This window comes from Macrobrachium nipponense, chromosome 8 (genome assembly GCF_015104395.2).
Source record: "Macrobrachium nipponense isolate FS-2020 chromosome 8, ASM1510439v2, whole genome shotgun sequence".
Lineage (NCBI taxonomy): Eukaryota > Metazoa > Arthropoda > Malacostraca > Decapoda > Palaemonidae > Macrobrachium > Macrobrachium nipponense.
Window position 1 is genome coordinate 88551590 of NC_087203.1, and position 15950 is coordinate 88567539.

The following is a 15950-nucleotide window of genomic DNA, read 5'->3' on the forward strand; positions in this document are numbered from 1 at the left end:
CAGTCAAAACTTAATACTCAGAAAGACTCCATAGTAGAATCAGAGGTCACTATCATATTGCCAAAATTTCTTCCAGGAGGAGTTTATATCAGGTTTGACAGGGTTCACAGTTCTTAGCTAACATTATGGGATCAGCATCGTGTAAAATTTCCACATCTTCACTAACTTTTCCATGGCATGATCATCTTAAATAGCCAGAAAGGGACTTAAAAATTCTAACTCTTTAAACATTCCAGTATATATCCCTATATTCTTTATGCTATCCGATATTCTCTAGTTCACAGAAATTCTCTACATTTCATTAATTCTACTGCAATTGCCAAACTTTTCCTGCTTCATTTTTTTCTTTTGTCCTTGATGCCCTTTCTTAACCTCCCTCTTTATAGAACTCTCTGAAATGAAAGGATTCTCAATTCCTGGCTCATGTTGCTCTTTGATCTTGCCCCTTGACATTCCTCCTCCACAGCCATCTCTCTAACTTTTGCTAAAGATTGAAAGGCATCTCCTTTTTTGCCATATTTCTTAATCACTCTGCTATATTATTCTCCTGCCACATCTTATTCTCTGCCCTATTACCTGCCTCTTTGAAATGTCACTTCTATATCTCCTTTATCTTCTGAAAGAGCTTGAAGGATATTTCTATTGCTTCAGTCTTCTGTGCATCTTCATCATTCCATCAATGGAGAAAAATATGACAATTACAAAACACATCTACACTAACTGTATTACGAAGTATATGCCATTTCACCATCAAGCAGTGGTGGACTCATTCTTTCTAAACGGATATTCTTGCAAAATTCAATAATAAAGTTACTCGTCTTGAAATAACTTCTCAAAAATAAAAACTTGTACAAACATCAAAATGAGAAAAGGGCCTCTTCAGCTGCAGCTTCGTCAAGTATCTTCTCAGGGTTCCTAAAATATACAGATACGAATAACTTGGCAATTACCTCTCCAATGGATACTTCAGTAAAAAAATTTGCTGTACTCTTGTACCTGTACCTTGAACAAAATACAGATTATGAACAGCCAATCAATGTAATAATAATAAAAAAAATCTAAATGGTTTCTTCTCAAGTGCAGGTGAAAAGAAAATTAACACTTTCAGGTGCAATAAAAAAAAAGAACATGGTAACCTGTACTTCAAATGTTTCCCAAGGTTCAATTTTTTTTTTTTTTTTTTTTAAGTCTAAATACATTTAACTGTAGGTGTACACCACCCAAACTACCGAAAACAGGCATAGCTTTTAGGTAGAGTACCACCATCTAATGAGAATACTGTCTGGCAGTTTAAATACAAAGTACACATACCTCAATTAAATTATTTATAGTTAACAATAAAGAAAAACTGAATAAAACAGGTTCCACAAATAATCTTATAAAAAAAATTGATTTACAAATTAACATATTTAGCACTTCCCTTAATTCTTACTGAATATTCATATTAATTTTCAAATACTGTTATCTACCAGTGGCTGCTCTTAAGTAGGATTTCAAATAAAAATATAAACCAAGTTTAAATATAATTTAATCCTCTGGATTTTGGTACCTTTACATGTATAACTTACAAACTATCTACAACAGGACATGTCTGGAGTCACTGATGGGTTATTTACAGACAGCTTCAGTACTGTCACAGAATAACAAGAAATTACAATCACAATGCAAGTTAGATTTCTATGACACTGCTGGAAGTTGCTTCGCAAAAAAATTATGTATCAATAAAAACTAAGGAAATTTTTGTAAATCACTAAAAATTTTTATTCAATTTTGAAAATTCTTCTTTGCATCAAAACACACTTTCGAAGCAGAAAGAATGTCAGTGATTATAATACTATTTTTGAAAGTTGACTTTTATATAGTCACTTTAAAAACAGTACCATAATCATTGCTTAAAATTAAACTGGTCCAACAAAATATTAAAAAATATTACAAACTTTCCTAAGGCAGTGGCTAAATTGCTATTCCCTTTTATGAAATCGACAGGCTATTGTGCACCATGAATGAATGAATTACAGCTGATCCAAGAATGGGACACCACTAACATCTCCAACAGAGCTCATACTCAACTTGCCTTCCATAACCTTGTTTAATGCCTGCAAAGAGAACATAAAAATACTTACATGAAAAATTATGAAAAAATTCCTTTCCAGTCATATACACATTACTGCATAACTATTTCCACTTATTAAACATAAAAACTTAAGGAAATGTATGGGAAGATGAGCAAACATTTTCATGATTCTCTACCTTGATCTGCTTCTACTTTAGCTTCCAACACCCTACAGATGTCATCCCAGTGTTATTTATTGTCAATACTTATGATCACTTCTGTATAGTCTATGGATGTCCATCACATCAAAATCTTAAAGATGAATTTTTGTGACATCATTGTCATTTCAAAAGATTAACATAAAGGTTAAATTAAAATATGTATAAAACCAATACATGAACTAGACGTACAATACTTCTGATGTTTAAAATTTGCACAAACTTCGATCACTCTGGCAGTAATGAAGAACAAAGTATGAATTAACATACAAAGGAATTCACATTGTGTAAGCAACTGAGAAGCATGGCATTTCAATGTTTATCTTCATTATTTATAATCTCATCTCTACTTTTCTTTACTATCTTGAATAAAGAAAGTAAAGTGTTTTGGCCAAGACACTCTGATTTATCATCATTATCATTTACATGTGGTTTTTCCCTTATTTAACTCATACATTTTGTCCCTAAATAAACATCATCATGATTTTCTTTTATCTTTTTACTAGCCCTTGTTCTCCTAATTTCATATCTGTTCTTCTGAATAACTGATTCTCATCCCCTCTCATCACATGTCTACACCATTCTATTCTTTGAGATTTCCATCCAATTTTCAGCTGATGAACTCTTATTAGACTTCCATTAATTTTTCAGCTAATGAAACTGACACCTCTAAGCAAACAAATGATATTTAGTAATGATAAAATCAAATTTCAAGATTCTAGAAAACACCACATGGTGGTATTAAATTACTTTTATACTTACAGATCGAACAGCACCAGCGGTTACACCATCAACAGCAGCAGCCGCAGCTGTGGGATCCAAATACTTTCCAGTAAGGAGTGCCTGTAAACCCATATCTTCAAGGGCATCACCTACAAGAAAAAAGAACAAAAATTACATAAATCATCTTTTGCAGTTCTCTACAACATCAGGATACATTACTGTCACATATTAGCAAAGACATTTAAAGTTATGGAATATTTTCATCAAAACCACATTCCACTCAACATCGGTACATATTTAAAAGTGACAATCATCTATGCATTTTCTCTGCATAAAAATTACAGAAATTTGTAAACAAATCACTGAAAAATGGGTTCCAGCTAGTGATATATAAATTTTCATAAGGGTTCCAGTTAGTGATACATAAATTTTCATAATAAAATTTATCACTTGGATACTTACCTACTGTTAATGATAGTTTACATCTCCGCACCAATAAGCGAGTCATCATTCAAACAAGAGATTGAATGGCTACCCAGATGACTGTCTAGTACACCTGTTCTCCACCAGGTGTTTCGAATGTTTAGCTCTTGCCCGAATTCCCCTTGACAGCCCACTAATTTGTGGGGAGGCTGGGTGGGGTCTACTTAAAAGTTAAGTAGTAGGTTTGTATCCACATAATAAACTTTATGAAAATTTATGTTATTTGGGATGAATTTTATCTTCTGTTAAGCCTAAAGAGCCGGGCTAAAAAATCAATATAGATGGCCAATATAAAGAGGAAGATGGCAACTACACAAGGTGTAAGAAAACAAAATTCTAAAAAATTTTCCCTAGCTTCTACAAGTAGTTGAAAATGACTATTTACAACCGCTTGTGAGGCCTCTTTTACAAGACAATCGTAAATTTTACTAAATTATACATGTTTTTTTAAATTAATTATTTTATTCTATTTTGTATATATAATTATAATTACAGCTCATACAATATTAAAACCGATAAAAACTAAAATCGGTAACAAATTCTGAGCATATTTGTTGTAAAATATTTACATATATTTACTGAGATCAAAGATACAGCAACTTTTTGGGATTATACATGTTTTCTAATATTTCTTTGCACTTTTCTTTGCAAAATTAAATTATAACTGACATATCATAAAAGATAAGAACTAAAACCAACAGCAACCCCTAGTAAATTTATGAGCAATTTTATAGAGATGTCATGTGAGAGACAAAAGTACATGCTTCCTTGAAGTCAAGATCACAACTAACTCATGAGCTGCCTGCTTCATTACTCTTGAATAGTCTAAAAGTTGCCATTAGTGAATTTATGGGCTAAAGAAGTATTGGAACCTCTTTCCAGCCCGACTCCTTCAAATTTGATGACGCGTAATTTTGATGCTCACCATGAGTAAATCCATCCACCAATCAAAACCTATCATTGCTACTCATACGAGGATATCCATTTATTAGGGTTAAAGATAGCTGTTTCCCACACTGAGATGAAGATGGTGGATAGTACAGCTTGACAAAATCTGCTCAGTGATAACCTTGAAAGTAAACAGCTAAAATCTCTTACTGTATCTAAGAAAGCAGAGACTGACATCCACAGGGTTACAGGTGCTGAAACTTCCTCTAGAATGGCATTCAGAGCAATACACAAACCGCTTAATGATAGGATCCACGATACCTTTGATAATCCCTTAGTATTTGCAAGAAACAGTTACGCATTCCAAGTAGTTAAGTGCGAGATGAGGAAGTTAATGGAACCACATGGAATTCAGTAGTATGAGTCAATTTCTCCTCAACGGAAAAATACGAGACATCTACCGAGAGAGCTAGAAAGTCCGCAAATCATTCCCTCGAAGGCTGCTAGGGCAATAAGGGAGTCATTGAGCAATTCTTGTACTCAAAATTTTTCAATACTTTCTTTAGAGTAGGTAAATGAAGGAAGGCATAGGAATCTGAATCAGGCCAAACTTGAAGAAATGCATCTACCACTCAAGCTTGAGGGCACTCCAAGGAGTAGCAATAAACTGGTCATTCCTGATCATCCACATGCTAGTAAGCCCACTGTTGAGTGCTCTTCTAATTCACAGCAACTATTGGACTCATGGGTGTAATGCCCACTCTGTAGGTAAGTTTGTCCTTCCTGAATCCTCAATCGCTAAAAACACTGTCCTTCCGCAAACCTATACCACGTTGTTCATTCTACTCAAAGATGCAGTCTTTCCATTATGACTTAGTTTCCGACCAGGGATAAACCTACTTGGAATCTTTGATGGTCTTTCCACCACCTTGACATCTTGTAAGGTTTACCAGGCGTACTTTTGACTATTCTAAGATGTACTGTAAGTTAGTGTAAGGACACTTGTCATAATTCTTATTTTGTGTTACAAGACAGAGGGGAAAAACAAAACCTGGATGTAGGTTTCAAAATAAAATAGTTAACTCTTAGTTTTGGCATCCATCCTACAGAACCTGGAGACAACATTGGTCCTGAATTACTTAAAAGTTTAATGAACATTTGCTGGAAGTTGTAATCTGTTATGCTGAGTCTGTACTGTAATTGTGCCCAATTACATAACCTGACAAATTCTCCAGTGAGGCCATGTTTCCTGACAAAGAATTATTGTGTAAGAAGATTCCATAAGGAATAACATTCTTTAAGTAGCAAGAAGTGCCTATTTGTCAAGCCTGCAAATTGAAAAGTACACCACCATCACCAGATAAGACAGTACTGAGGCACTGAGCATGAAAAATGAGAGGTAGGTCATGGAGGGCACAGAACCACATCACCTTGAGAACCAACCCAGTTCCCTGGCAACAGACTCTTCCAACTATCGAAGTGCAGTCCTAGACTCGGGTTACAGACAGATGAGGTCACTGACATCTTACCTCTTACAGGGGAACGCGAAAATGATCGCACACTATGAGGATACCTGGAACTGTTCCCTAGCTTCAATTCAGACAAACATTTAACCGACTTAAATGAGGCTTACCTCTGTTCTAACATCTTGAGGTGCTTTTCCTGAACCAAAGGGGAGTGGGAGACAGAGCTAAGGAGGGAGTCAAAGTACTCGCTACAGCATTAGCAGAGAAAAAGCAAAGACTGAGTAAGAATAAAACATGAAGGACCTGGCAAAGGGGGAGAAATAGCAGGTTGATGACCTGACTAACTTACTTTCCTTTAGCAATTTATCTACTTTCCTTTTCTTTGTATACTACCGAACTTGAAATACCAACAAGCAATTATACACAATGGTAGCAAGGAGAATTCTGACAAGATCTAAAACATTCAAAATACAACAGGTAGAGAACTGGTGTACTAGACTGTCATCTGGGCAGTCATTCAATCTTTTGTTTGAATGTTGACTCGCCTACTGGCACACTTGATAAAAAGGGCCCCTGTGAAATTCTGCCACTTATCTCTTTCTTGTACATATTTCATCTTTCACACATCTCCACTCACCTCCTACATCACAGTTGTCATCAAAGTGGGTATGGCCTTCCTGCTCTTCTGATGTCTACAGGAGACCAGCTGACACTTTCATATACTATTATCCCAGGGGTAATGCAAATTACATGTCAATCTTATTTCTATAATTATCTCATTTACGACTTCAGTAATCCCCCTTACAGTATTATTTCTAGCACTATCCTACCATCTGGCTCTTAATATTCTTAAAGCTCATTCTTAAATCAACAAAAACCTTGCAGAAAAAGTTTCACTGTTACACCATATTCAGGTTCAAATAGTAATATTTACTGTAACAGACTTATGTACAGGCAATCCCCTGGTTATACTGGGCTCGGCTTACAACGTTCAAGAGTTTACGATGCTTTTCAAATATCTTCATCAAAAATTATGAAACACTCAATAAAAATGCAGGTTTGTTCTTTTAAAGACACTTAAAGGATTAAAAGTAAGGCTTTCTTACGATTATCAAAAATATTTTGGGTTTCAACGCAGTCAGAACGGAAAACCCCTTCGTAACACGGAGACTGCTTGTATAAAGTGACTCACCTATGCACCTTTAATCTAATTTACTTCTAAATCTTATTCACCCTGCCCACAACTATTTTTCATTCTACCTCCTTCCATTATTAAAAAAGATACAATAAAATATTACTATTCTGTTTCAAAATCACACTATAACCAGCATTACGCCATGAAATATATTTACAGCCATCAAATAAAGCAATCAATAACAGTAAAATACTGCGCTACACATAACACATCAGTGTTTGAATTGTTATGGATAAGTTTTTGTTACATTCTAGTCATTTCCCCTTTTTCTTTTGAAACTATTTGTTCTACTAGGCTACTATCTAATGTTATACTAAGAAATAAATGTTTCCAATACAGGCCACAGGCGTTTTTAAACTATACCCATAGCTTATTTTTGTTCTTAATCAACTACTACTTACTTGAACCTTCAGTTGCCATGTGAATTGCAGCCTTCACTTGGTTCTTAGCTCTTGCTACATCAGCATCACTAATATTCAAGTTCTTCACAGCATCATGTACACTTCCAACAACCTGCAATAAAAAAGACGAATGATAACAGATAAATGCCTATTCAACCTCTCAAAATACACAACGGTAAAATTAAACACCAACTATCTGAATGATTCTGCATTTAGTGCAACAAAATATGAAGGAAAAGGGTAACATACATACATATTTATTCAAAAGTTACATTTGTTTACCGACACTTCATTACCATTCTCATTGCTTTTGGTATACCCTAATTAACATATACGTAGATGTAAACAATATTATTGTTACTACGTACCTACTCAAATGTCTGATGCTAATGTGCACAATAAATTGATTAAAACAAAAACAAAAAATCCTCATTGCTTTCAATGCAATGTGACACCTAGGGCCTATGGGAAATTTGGCCACTAATGTCTCTCCCTGTGATTTTTCTACCAATTCCCCCACATTTCTGGCCTCCTGTATCAAGCTCTCATTTAAGTGGGTTTGGGTCTCCCAGATTCTCTGGTGTCCACAAGCACTAAGCTGACACTACCATAAATATCTCCCAGGGTTGTGTGAAAGATATGTCCAAGTGATTTCAGTCTTCACTTTCATCACTATCTCTTCTACATGCGGAAATTCTGTAATTTCCATTATGATATTTCTAATCCTGCCATCTGACTCTAGGTATTCTCAAATCAACAAAATATTTTGGTCAGAGTTTTATTGTTTAAACTTAAGCTTAGTCTGACTTGCGTACTGTAAATATTTGATTTCCATTGTCTGATTTGCATTTTTTAGTCTAACAGTAAATCCCAACTACAGAGAACCTGTTGGATATCATTCCTATATATCTGGATGGTTAACAAAACTAAAAGTTCTTACTCAAGCATCAAAAAGGCAAATATAAACTTGTTCCAAAGAAAAACTGATATATAGCTTGCTTTAATATATTATCTGTGAAAACTGTTACGACTTTACAGGGGAGTGAAGGAGGTGCTCACATTGTTTACCTCTGCAAACTAGACTAAGTGAAGGTCCTCGTTATTTATGACAGTTTAACTGCTTTATCACTCTGTTAACTTTATGTCCTTTTATATGTTTTCAAAAATTATTTCCCTTAAAATAAATTTTACTCCTTTAGTCATAGACTCCTATTCTATGTAATTTTGGTTTTGTCATTCTTACCTTTATTTTTGCCTCTTTTCTACTCATAAAATTCTGTAAAGGCAATGTTGAAAGGAGGAAGGATAATCTTCACATTCTGCACTACATACTGGGTTCAGCATATATACAATAATCTCTGAGGGGCTACATTTAGTTTTCAGTATACGCTATTATCATAATATTCTGCATAACATCTATTTTTTTGTTTTAGAAAGAAAGAAATTTGAGCTTTGTTGCCATACATATCGAGTTATTACATTACTAACTTGTGAATGTAAAAGAATAAAATTTATTAGTAGCAAACTTCTGCAAACAAATTCACTAGTGCGGCAAAATTCTATAATAAAATATTTTAACTGTTTAATGTTTTTTTGAAGGAAAGGAGGAGAGAGATCTGAAATGCTAGTAAGAAAAGTTAATAATGCCCTACACTGTGACAATACTGTCAAAACAGCTTACCTGACCAACACTGCCTGAGTCAGCAATTACAAAATAACCAAAGAGGCCAGTATCGGTGTAACTAATGTTAAGGGCAGATGCAGCACCTAGCCCTCCTGAGGCTGCTACAACTTTAGCAAGGGCACTGGATGCATTACTGCCCCTCTTGATGTGAGCCCCAGTTCCAAGAATTTGCTGAGCAATTGCTAGAGCTGCAGCATCACTACTTCCCTGGCTGAAAAGAATCTAAAGCTGTAGAAATTCCTTAAACTTTAAATATAATAACAATAATAATAAATTTCCATACAATTCTTATTTCTTACTCAATTACTGATAAGTTACCCAGTACATAAATTAAGTTTCTCATTATAAATATTATTATTATTATTATTACATATTGGGAAGTTTAACCAGAAAAGAGTTAAAACACTACTCTCGCAGAGATGGCTTCAATCTTACAAGATAAAACAATATTAAGTACAATTGATAAAATTAAATATACAGTTTCATAAAACAACACTATAAACTAAACAAGATTTTGGCACAATTTCTTGAATGAATCTGAGACATGGTATTCACACTATTTCCTAGTGCCTGGTGATTCATACATTTCAGATAGTTAATTAAAGTTCCACGGATTATTTTGACTTCACCTGGATTAGATGTATTCTTTAAAATTAAAAAATTACATTCCAGATGTATTTAGTTATCATGTTGAAGTCATCAATGCCTTTAGTACAATAACAACTTTAGCAATTCAATATTTTAACTTTCAGGTCAATCAGCGGTGACAAAAAAAATGTCAATACTAAGTACATTTATATCCCATTAGTGACCAATTTCTCAAGTAATGTTGAACTGCAACTATCTGATATGATACATGAAAACGATTCCCTTCCTCCACCCCATTAAGTGGTTTATAAGATTGTCCTACTACATTTTGCATGTTAAGGCTTCACTATTCTTGATTACCTACCTACCTGTATCCCAATCTGCCTAACTGCATGTGACTAATCTTTTAATGCTTATGAGTATGTGGACCAAAAATATCTTTCAATGCTTATGACAACATAGACCAAACTGTTACAGTGCGTCCTTGACTCACGGCAGGGATCCATTCCAGCGCCGCACTGTAAGTTGATTTCCGTCTTGAGTCATTAATGGTGCTTTAACAGCGCTCACGGCGCATAACCTGATGTTGCATCAAGCTACAACATCGTAAGCACAGTTAACTTTATGCCCAACGGCACTGAAAAAGTGCTGTAAGATTAAATCGTCATAAGTCGGTGGCACGGTAAGTCGAGGACGCACTGTATTATTCTTTTGATTTTTGTGGGAAACTGGGAATTATTGAGTATTTAGCTTCTAAGCTGTCAGCACATTTTCATTCATATGGTATCTAGAAAGGATATATTTTACACAGTGAACTGGTCATTATTCCAATAGGTAAATATGGGAAAAGTAACACATGCCATATCAATGACCAGGCTATTTCTGTAATTCAAATATTACCCAAAAAGTTATGTTCAGCCTGTTGGCAAAACTTATGGTGTCTGTTATGAGAATAATTCTATATCCTAGTTTACAGACTGGATTTTTAGGGTCTGGGTGCCTGTGATGCAATCTTTAAATTTTCAATATTATACACAAATTCCAAGATTCTGCCTGAGAAGTTCATGCAACTGGTTTTGACTTCGAGCATCAGTTTTCAAACTCAGACATATGCATGTTAGAGGAGCATTTCTCATTAGTATTGTTATTGAGTCTGTAACTATTCAGACTTCATAGAGTGGTTGTTGATAGACACAACAGTGTTAACAAGAATGCAATCTCAGGTGTTCAACAGAAATGTTCTCAGCTGTTTACTTTGGAATGCCTATGGAAGTATGTCAAATACAAAAACCAAACTTGTACTGATCTATATAACCCACCACACTGAAATATATAGCTGTACTGTAAACAGTTTATTACCTGGCACCTTGACCTGCAACTGCCACCACAGTCACTGGAGCTCCAGTTTCATGTCTGATTTCTCCACCACCAAATACAGAAGAGCTTGAAGCACCGGCGCCAGAGCCAACACCAAGGCCTTTAGCAAATGATACCAAAGCATCGTGTTCAATACCAAGACCAACAACTGCCATTCTGTTTGATGTATGGGTGGAAGCTACAAATCCTGCCATCTGTAAGGAATAATACAAAAATGATGAAATATGCATTTCACAGAGTTAAAAGAATATGGCACAAAAGTAAAATGCTGGAAAGCTCTAATGGTCTGATTTCCACCTGACAATAAAATCCAATACTAAGAAGAAGTAAAACTGGTGCTCGCTCATCCTGCCATTCTAATTTTGTTGCCCATGCGACCAGCCTACCTTCTTCCAGTACATACCCTCTCTCTGATAGAAAATTCAAGTGACCAAGCACTTTACATACCGTTTCTGAAGTCAACTTTCCAAGACGATGCTTTGGGATGAATATGGAGTTTCCAAGACCAGAGTTACGGAATGCTGCTTTATGGAGTAGCTCAATGGCAATGGTAGAGGGGTCCAGAGCAGCCAGTTCATCCTTAACCCTGCCAAGATTGCCATCTAACTCCCAAGGCTTGAATCCATGCTGAGTACTTACATCACCAAGAATTTCAAGTCCTGTGCCACTGAAAAAAAAAAAAAAATTCTAAATTAAGTTTTATAATTATTAGGTTTTATTGAAAAAGGAGGCTGAAATAGGCAATTAAAAACAAACTGCCTACAATACAAAATAGATATGAATTTATACTGATATATAGTATATATACTTGCCTAAAACTAGCCAGGAAAAAATAAGTGTTAAATACTATCCAATATGATGAAGAAAAATACCTCATAACATACAACATCGAAAGTTTCTGTAACATGACCCGTACAAAGTACCTGTAATACAAATCTATGCAAACGCTGTAAAATACCATATGCTACAGATATTAACCCTCTTACGCCGATTGGACGTATTAAACGTTCGAGATAAATTGTCTCCCGGGTGCCGATTGGACGTATAAAACGTCGACCATAAAAAAGTTTTTTTAAAAATTTGCTGAAAAATACTTATAAGCCTACCAGCCGAAAACTTTTGAATCAAGCGCCTTGGGGATGCTGGGAGCTCAATCGTTACACAGGCGCGCAAGCGCGAATTTCTTTCTTATCAGTGACACATCTCAGAAATTATTTCATCACTTTGACATAATTTTTGCACCATTTTAAATTAGCCGTTACATGGAGTATTATATATGAAAATGTGCGCAATTTCATGTAGAATACAACAAAAAATACTCATGATTGTAGCTTTTATCAGTTTTGAAATATTTTCATATAAATAACGACAAGTGCCAAAATTTCAACCTTCGGTCAACTTTGACTCTACCGAAATGGTCGAAAAACGCAATTGTAAGCTAAAACTCTTATATTCTAGTAATATTCAATCATTTACCTTCATTTTGCAACAAATTGGACATCTCTAGCACAATATTTCGATTTATGGTGAATTTATGAAAAACACTTTTTCCTTACGTACTCACGGTAACTCTTCCAATAGTTTTTCGTGCGATTGTCGTAATGTTTGTACCATTTTAAATTTGCTGTTACATAAAGTTTTATATATGGAAATGTGCGCAATCTCATGCACAATACAACTAGAAACAACCTATGGTTGTAGCTTTTATCATAGGTTGTTGCTTTTATCAATTTTGAAATATTTTCATATAAATAACGATAAGTGCCAAAATTTCGACCTTCGGTCAACTTTGACTCTACCGAAATGGTCGAAAAATGCAATTGTAAGATAACTCTTATATTCTAGTAATATTCAATCATTTACCTTCATTTTGCAACAAATTGGAAGTTTCTAGCACAATATTTCGATTTATGGTGAATTTATGAAAAAAAAATTTAATGTGCGCAATTTCATGTAAAATACAACAAAAGGTCATTGAAGGTTGTAGATTTTATCATTTTTGAAATATTTGCATATAAATCACGATAAATAGAAAAAAACCACGTTCGGTCAACTTTGACTCTACCGAAATAGTCGAAAAATGCAATTGTAAGCTAAAACTCTTACAGTCTAGTAATATTCAGTCATTTATCTTCATTTTGAAACAAACTCAAAGTCTCTAGCACAATATTTAGATTTATGGGGAATTTAAAAAAAAAAACTTTCCTTCCCTCCGCGAGCGGATTCTCCGCTGCAAATCTTCTAAATGCGTACGTCGCATTATCGTTATATTTGCTCCGTTCATATTAGGCGTTTCATAGAGTTTTATATATGAAAATGTGAGCAATTTCATGTTGAATACAACAAAAACTAATTGAAGGTGGTAGCTTTTCTCATTTTCAAAATATTTGCATATAAAAAAAATATATAAAAAAATTCAACATTCGGTCAACTTTAACTCGTCCGAAATGGTTGAAAACTGCAATTGTAAGCTAAAACTCTTACAGTATAGTAATATTCAATCATTTATCTTTATTTTGAAATAAACTGGAATAAATTGGAAGTCTCTAGAACAATATTTAGATTTATGGTGAATTTTGAAAAAAACAATTTTTTACGTCCACGCGTTACAAATTCATGCATCATTTTGTGATATTTTCTCTGTGTTGCTTTGATCGTTTTACAATGTGTTATATACCAAAATGATCGCAATTTAGTGTACAATACAACGGAAAAAAATTAACTCATTAGCTTTAACCGTTTTGCTCACAGTGCAAGTTGAATATGATAATATATGAAATTTTGTTTTCGCGCTATCATATATCGCATTATTTATATATGATAATTATATTTTTTTCATTTCTGATGGTTGCATACTGAACTTCAGGCAATGACAAAAAAAGGAGCCAAAAATGAACTCTTAATCTTGAAAACTAAGCGCACTGTGATTTTTTGAAAAAAATATTTTTTCCGCTTCGGCGCTCACTCCAAGACTGCCTCGGCATACGGGAGACGATTTTTATTATGCCCCTTCGGCATAAGAGGGTTAACTAACAATACTACCTGTATTAAACTAATTGGTACCTAAGCCATAGTACCTCTCTAGGTATTGAAAACAATTTTGCAAATATCCTTCGTCACAAAAAAATTAGCACCTACCACATTACTTGAGCCACCAAATGATAAAATGTTAAATCAACATCAAGTAAAAAGAGAAGGGAGGAGACCAGTCACACCTTCTCTTCCACTTACTGAATACTTTAGACAAGATGCACGTTCCCCCTCAGAGGCCCAATGAGCAACATAGCTTGTTGGGCAGCCACCACAAGACCCAAGGCAAAGTCTCGCCCCCATCAGGTTTGCTGTCCAGTGGAAGAGGTAGTTAATATCACTATCTCCCAGAGTATGTCTCTTGACGGCTGCATTCTCCTAAAGTGTACAGAAGCCCGAGGATAAAACAATCATGGCCACTGACAGACTCAAAGATCGACCTACAAGACTGACTTGAATGTTGCTCTGGCAGTCAGTTCTGGTGCTGTTGCCTCTACCTGCAATAGGGAGACTCCCTCCACACAGAGATGTTCTAGCGACAGACCAAGAGACAGAGGAGTCAGGTCCAGGTCAGCCTAAAAGACAGCAATGATCTCTCTAAGAGCACATGACATTTCCTTTGTTGGGCTAGAGGGCTAGAGGCAGGGGAAGTACCTTGCATGAATGGCTGGAATGGGGAGAATTCTCTTACCTGGGGAAGCACAAAGCAAGAAAAGATAATGTCTCTTCCTCAAGATCATTAAAAAGATGTATCATTCTAATGATCTCCACAATAGGCCTCTGCAACTCAATAGGAGAGAAACATTCACCAGCTCCCTTAATCATTTGTTGTATGTCCTGTCCAGTCCGTAAGCCTGTGTAACGTACTGGGATGGGAGTGAGAACGTTTACAATTACAAGCCTGAGCCTGGCCAGCTCCTGTCCCCCCAGAAAAAATTCTGAGGAAGAGGAAACAAGTGAGAGATCACTAGCACCCTTGCCCCAATAGCCGAAGACCAAAGACCTGGCAGGTAAGCAAGCTGCGGGTAGTCATCAACCAGCAATGACGAAGTTCATCTGGTTCTGGGAGAGCAGTCCCAGTCACGGAAATGTGAGTGGTGGCTGTCCCGTGAACATGCTTCAATCAACATACTTAGTAGCCAAGGCCTCTACAAGAGAAGAGACCTCCTCCTGCCTTGCCTGAAATATCGTGCCATTGTCCCAGGACCCCTGGGCTGCTCTCTTGAAGAGAAGGAAGGGGGTGAAGCACCTGCATGCCCTCTGCTCACCTTTTCTTGCTGGCTTGCACTGGCAGCTGGGACCAGGACCATAGACCAAGGATCCATGATGACCCTGGTCGACAGGACACTTGCCGATCTGGTCGCTGGGCTACCAGAGCCGTTACCAGCAGGCACCACAGAGCCTATGAATGATTATTTAATTAAAAAAACTCAGGTCTCCTGGGAGCCCTAGTGAGTCACTTAACTCTCTAAGACCCTTGGTCTCCCCAACAACTGAAAAAGAAGCCAGGTTAGAATGTTTCGATAACACTCATGTTACGGTTTGACATAAATAAATGAGGATCAACCTCAAAGGAGAGAGAAACCAAATACATGGTCTGTCCTACCTTGGACACCACCTAACCCAGTGGTTTCCCCTCCAAAAAGTGCTATAGTAATTGAGAGGTTTGTATGTATGATATATATATATAATCAAAGACCCTATGGATGGGACAATTTTAACCGAACCCCGAGAAATTGAATTAGGATGGAAACATCACTTTGAAACACTACTAAACAACGGAAACAATGACCTTGAAGAGCATGTAGAATTTGATGTGGTTGGGGATGCAGAACCTGACATAA

The 15950-nt window shown here is 35.8% G+C and overlaps 1 protein-coding gene across 1 annotated transcript in view; it reads right to left on the reverse strand.

The window, feature by feature from the left end:
* Window positions 1-1511: 1511 nt before the first annotated feature.
* LOC135222915 (cytochrome b-c1 complex subunit 2, mitochondrial-like) overlaps window positions 1512-15950 on the reverse strand; it is a 34412-nt gene continuing 19973 nt past the window's right edge. Inside the window, exons 4-9 of the mRNA XM_064261345.1 lie at window positions 11524-11743; window positions 11059-11270; window positions 9109-9322; window positions 7428-7539; window positions 3034-3143; window positions 1512-2096 (exon numbers count right to left, since the gene is read on the reverse strand). Of these exons, the coding sequence (XP_064117415.1) occupies window positions 2013-2096; window positions 3034-3143; window positions 7428-7539; window positions 9109-9322; window positions 11059-11270; window positions 11524-11743 (952 nt within the window). The 3' untranslated portion in view covers window positions 1512-2012. The remainder of the gene's footprint in view (window positions 2097-3033; window positions 3144-7427; window positions 7540-9108; window positions 9323-11058; window positions 11271-11523; window positions 11744-15950) is intronic.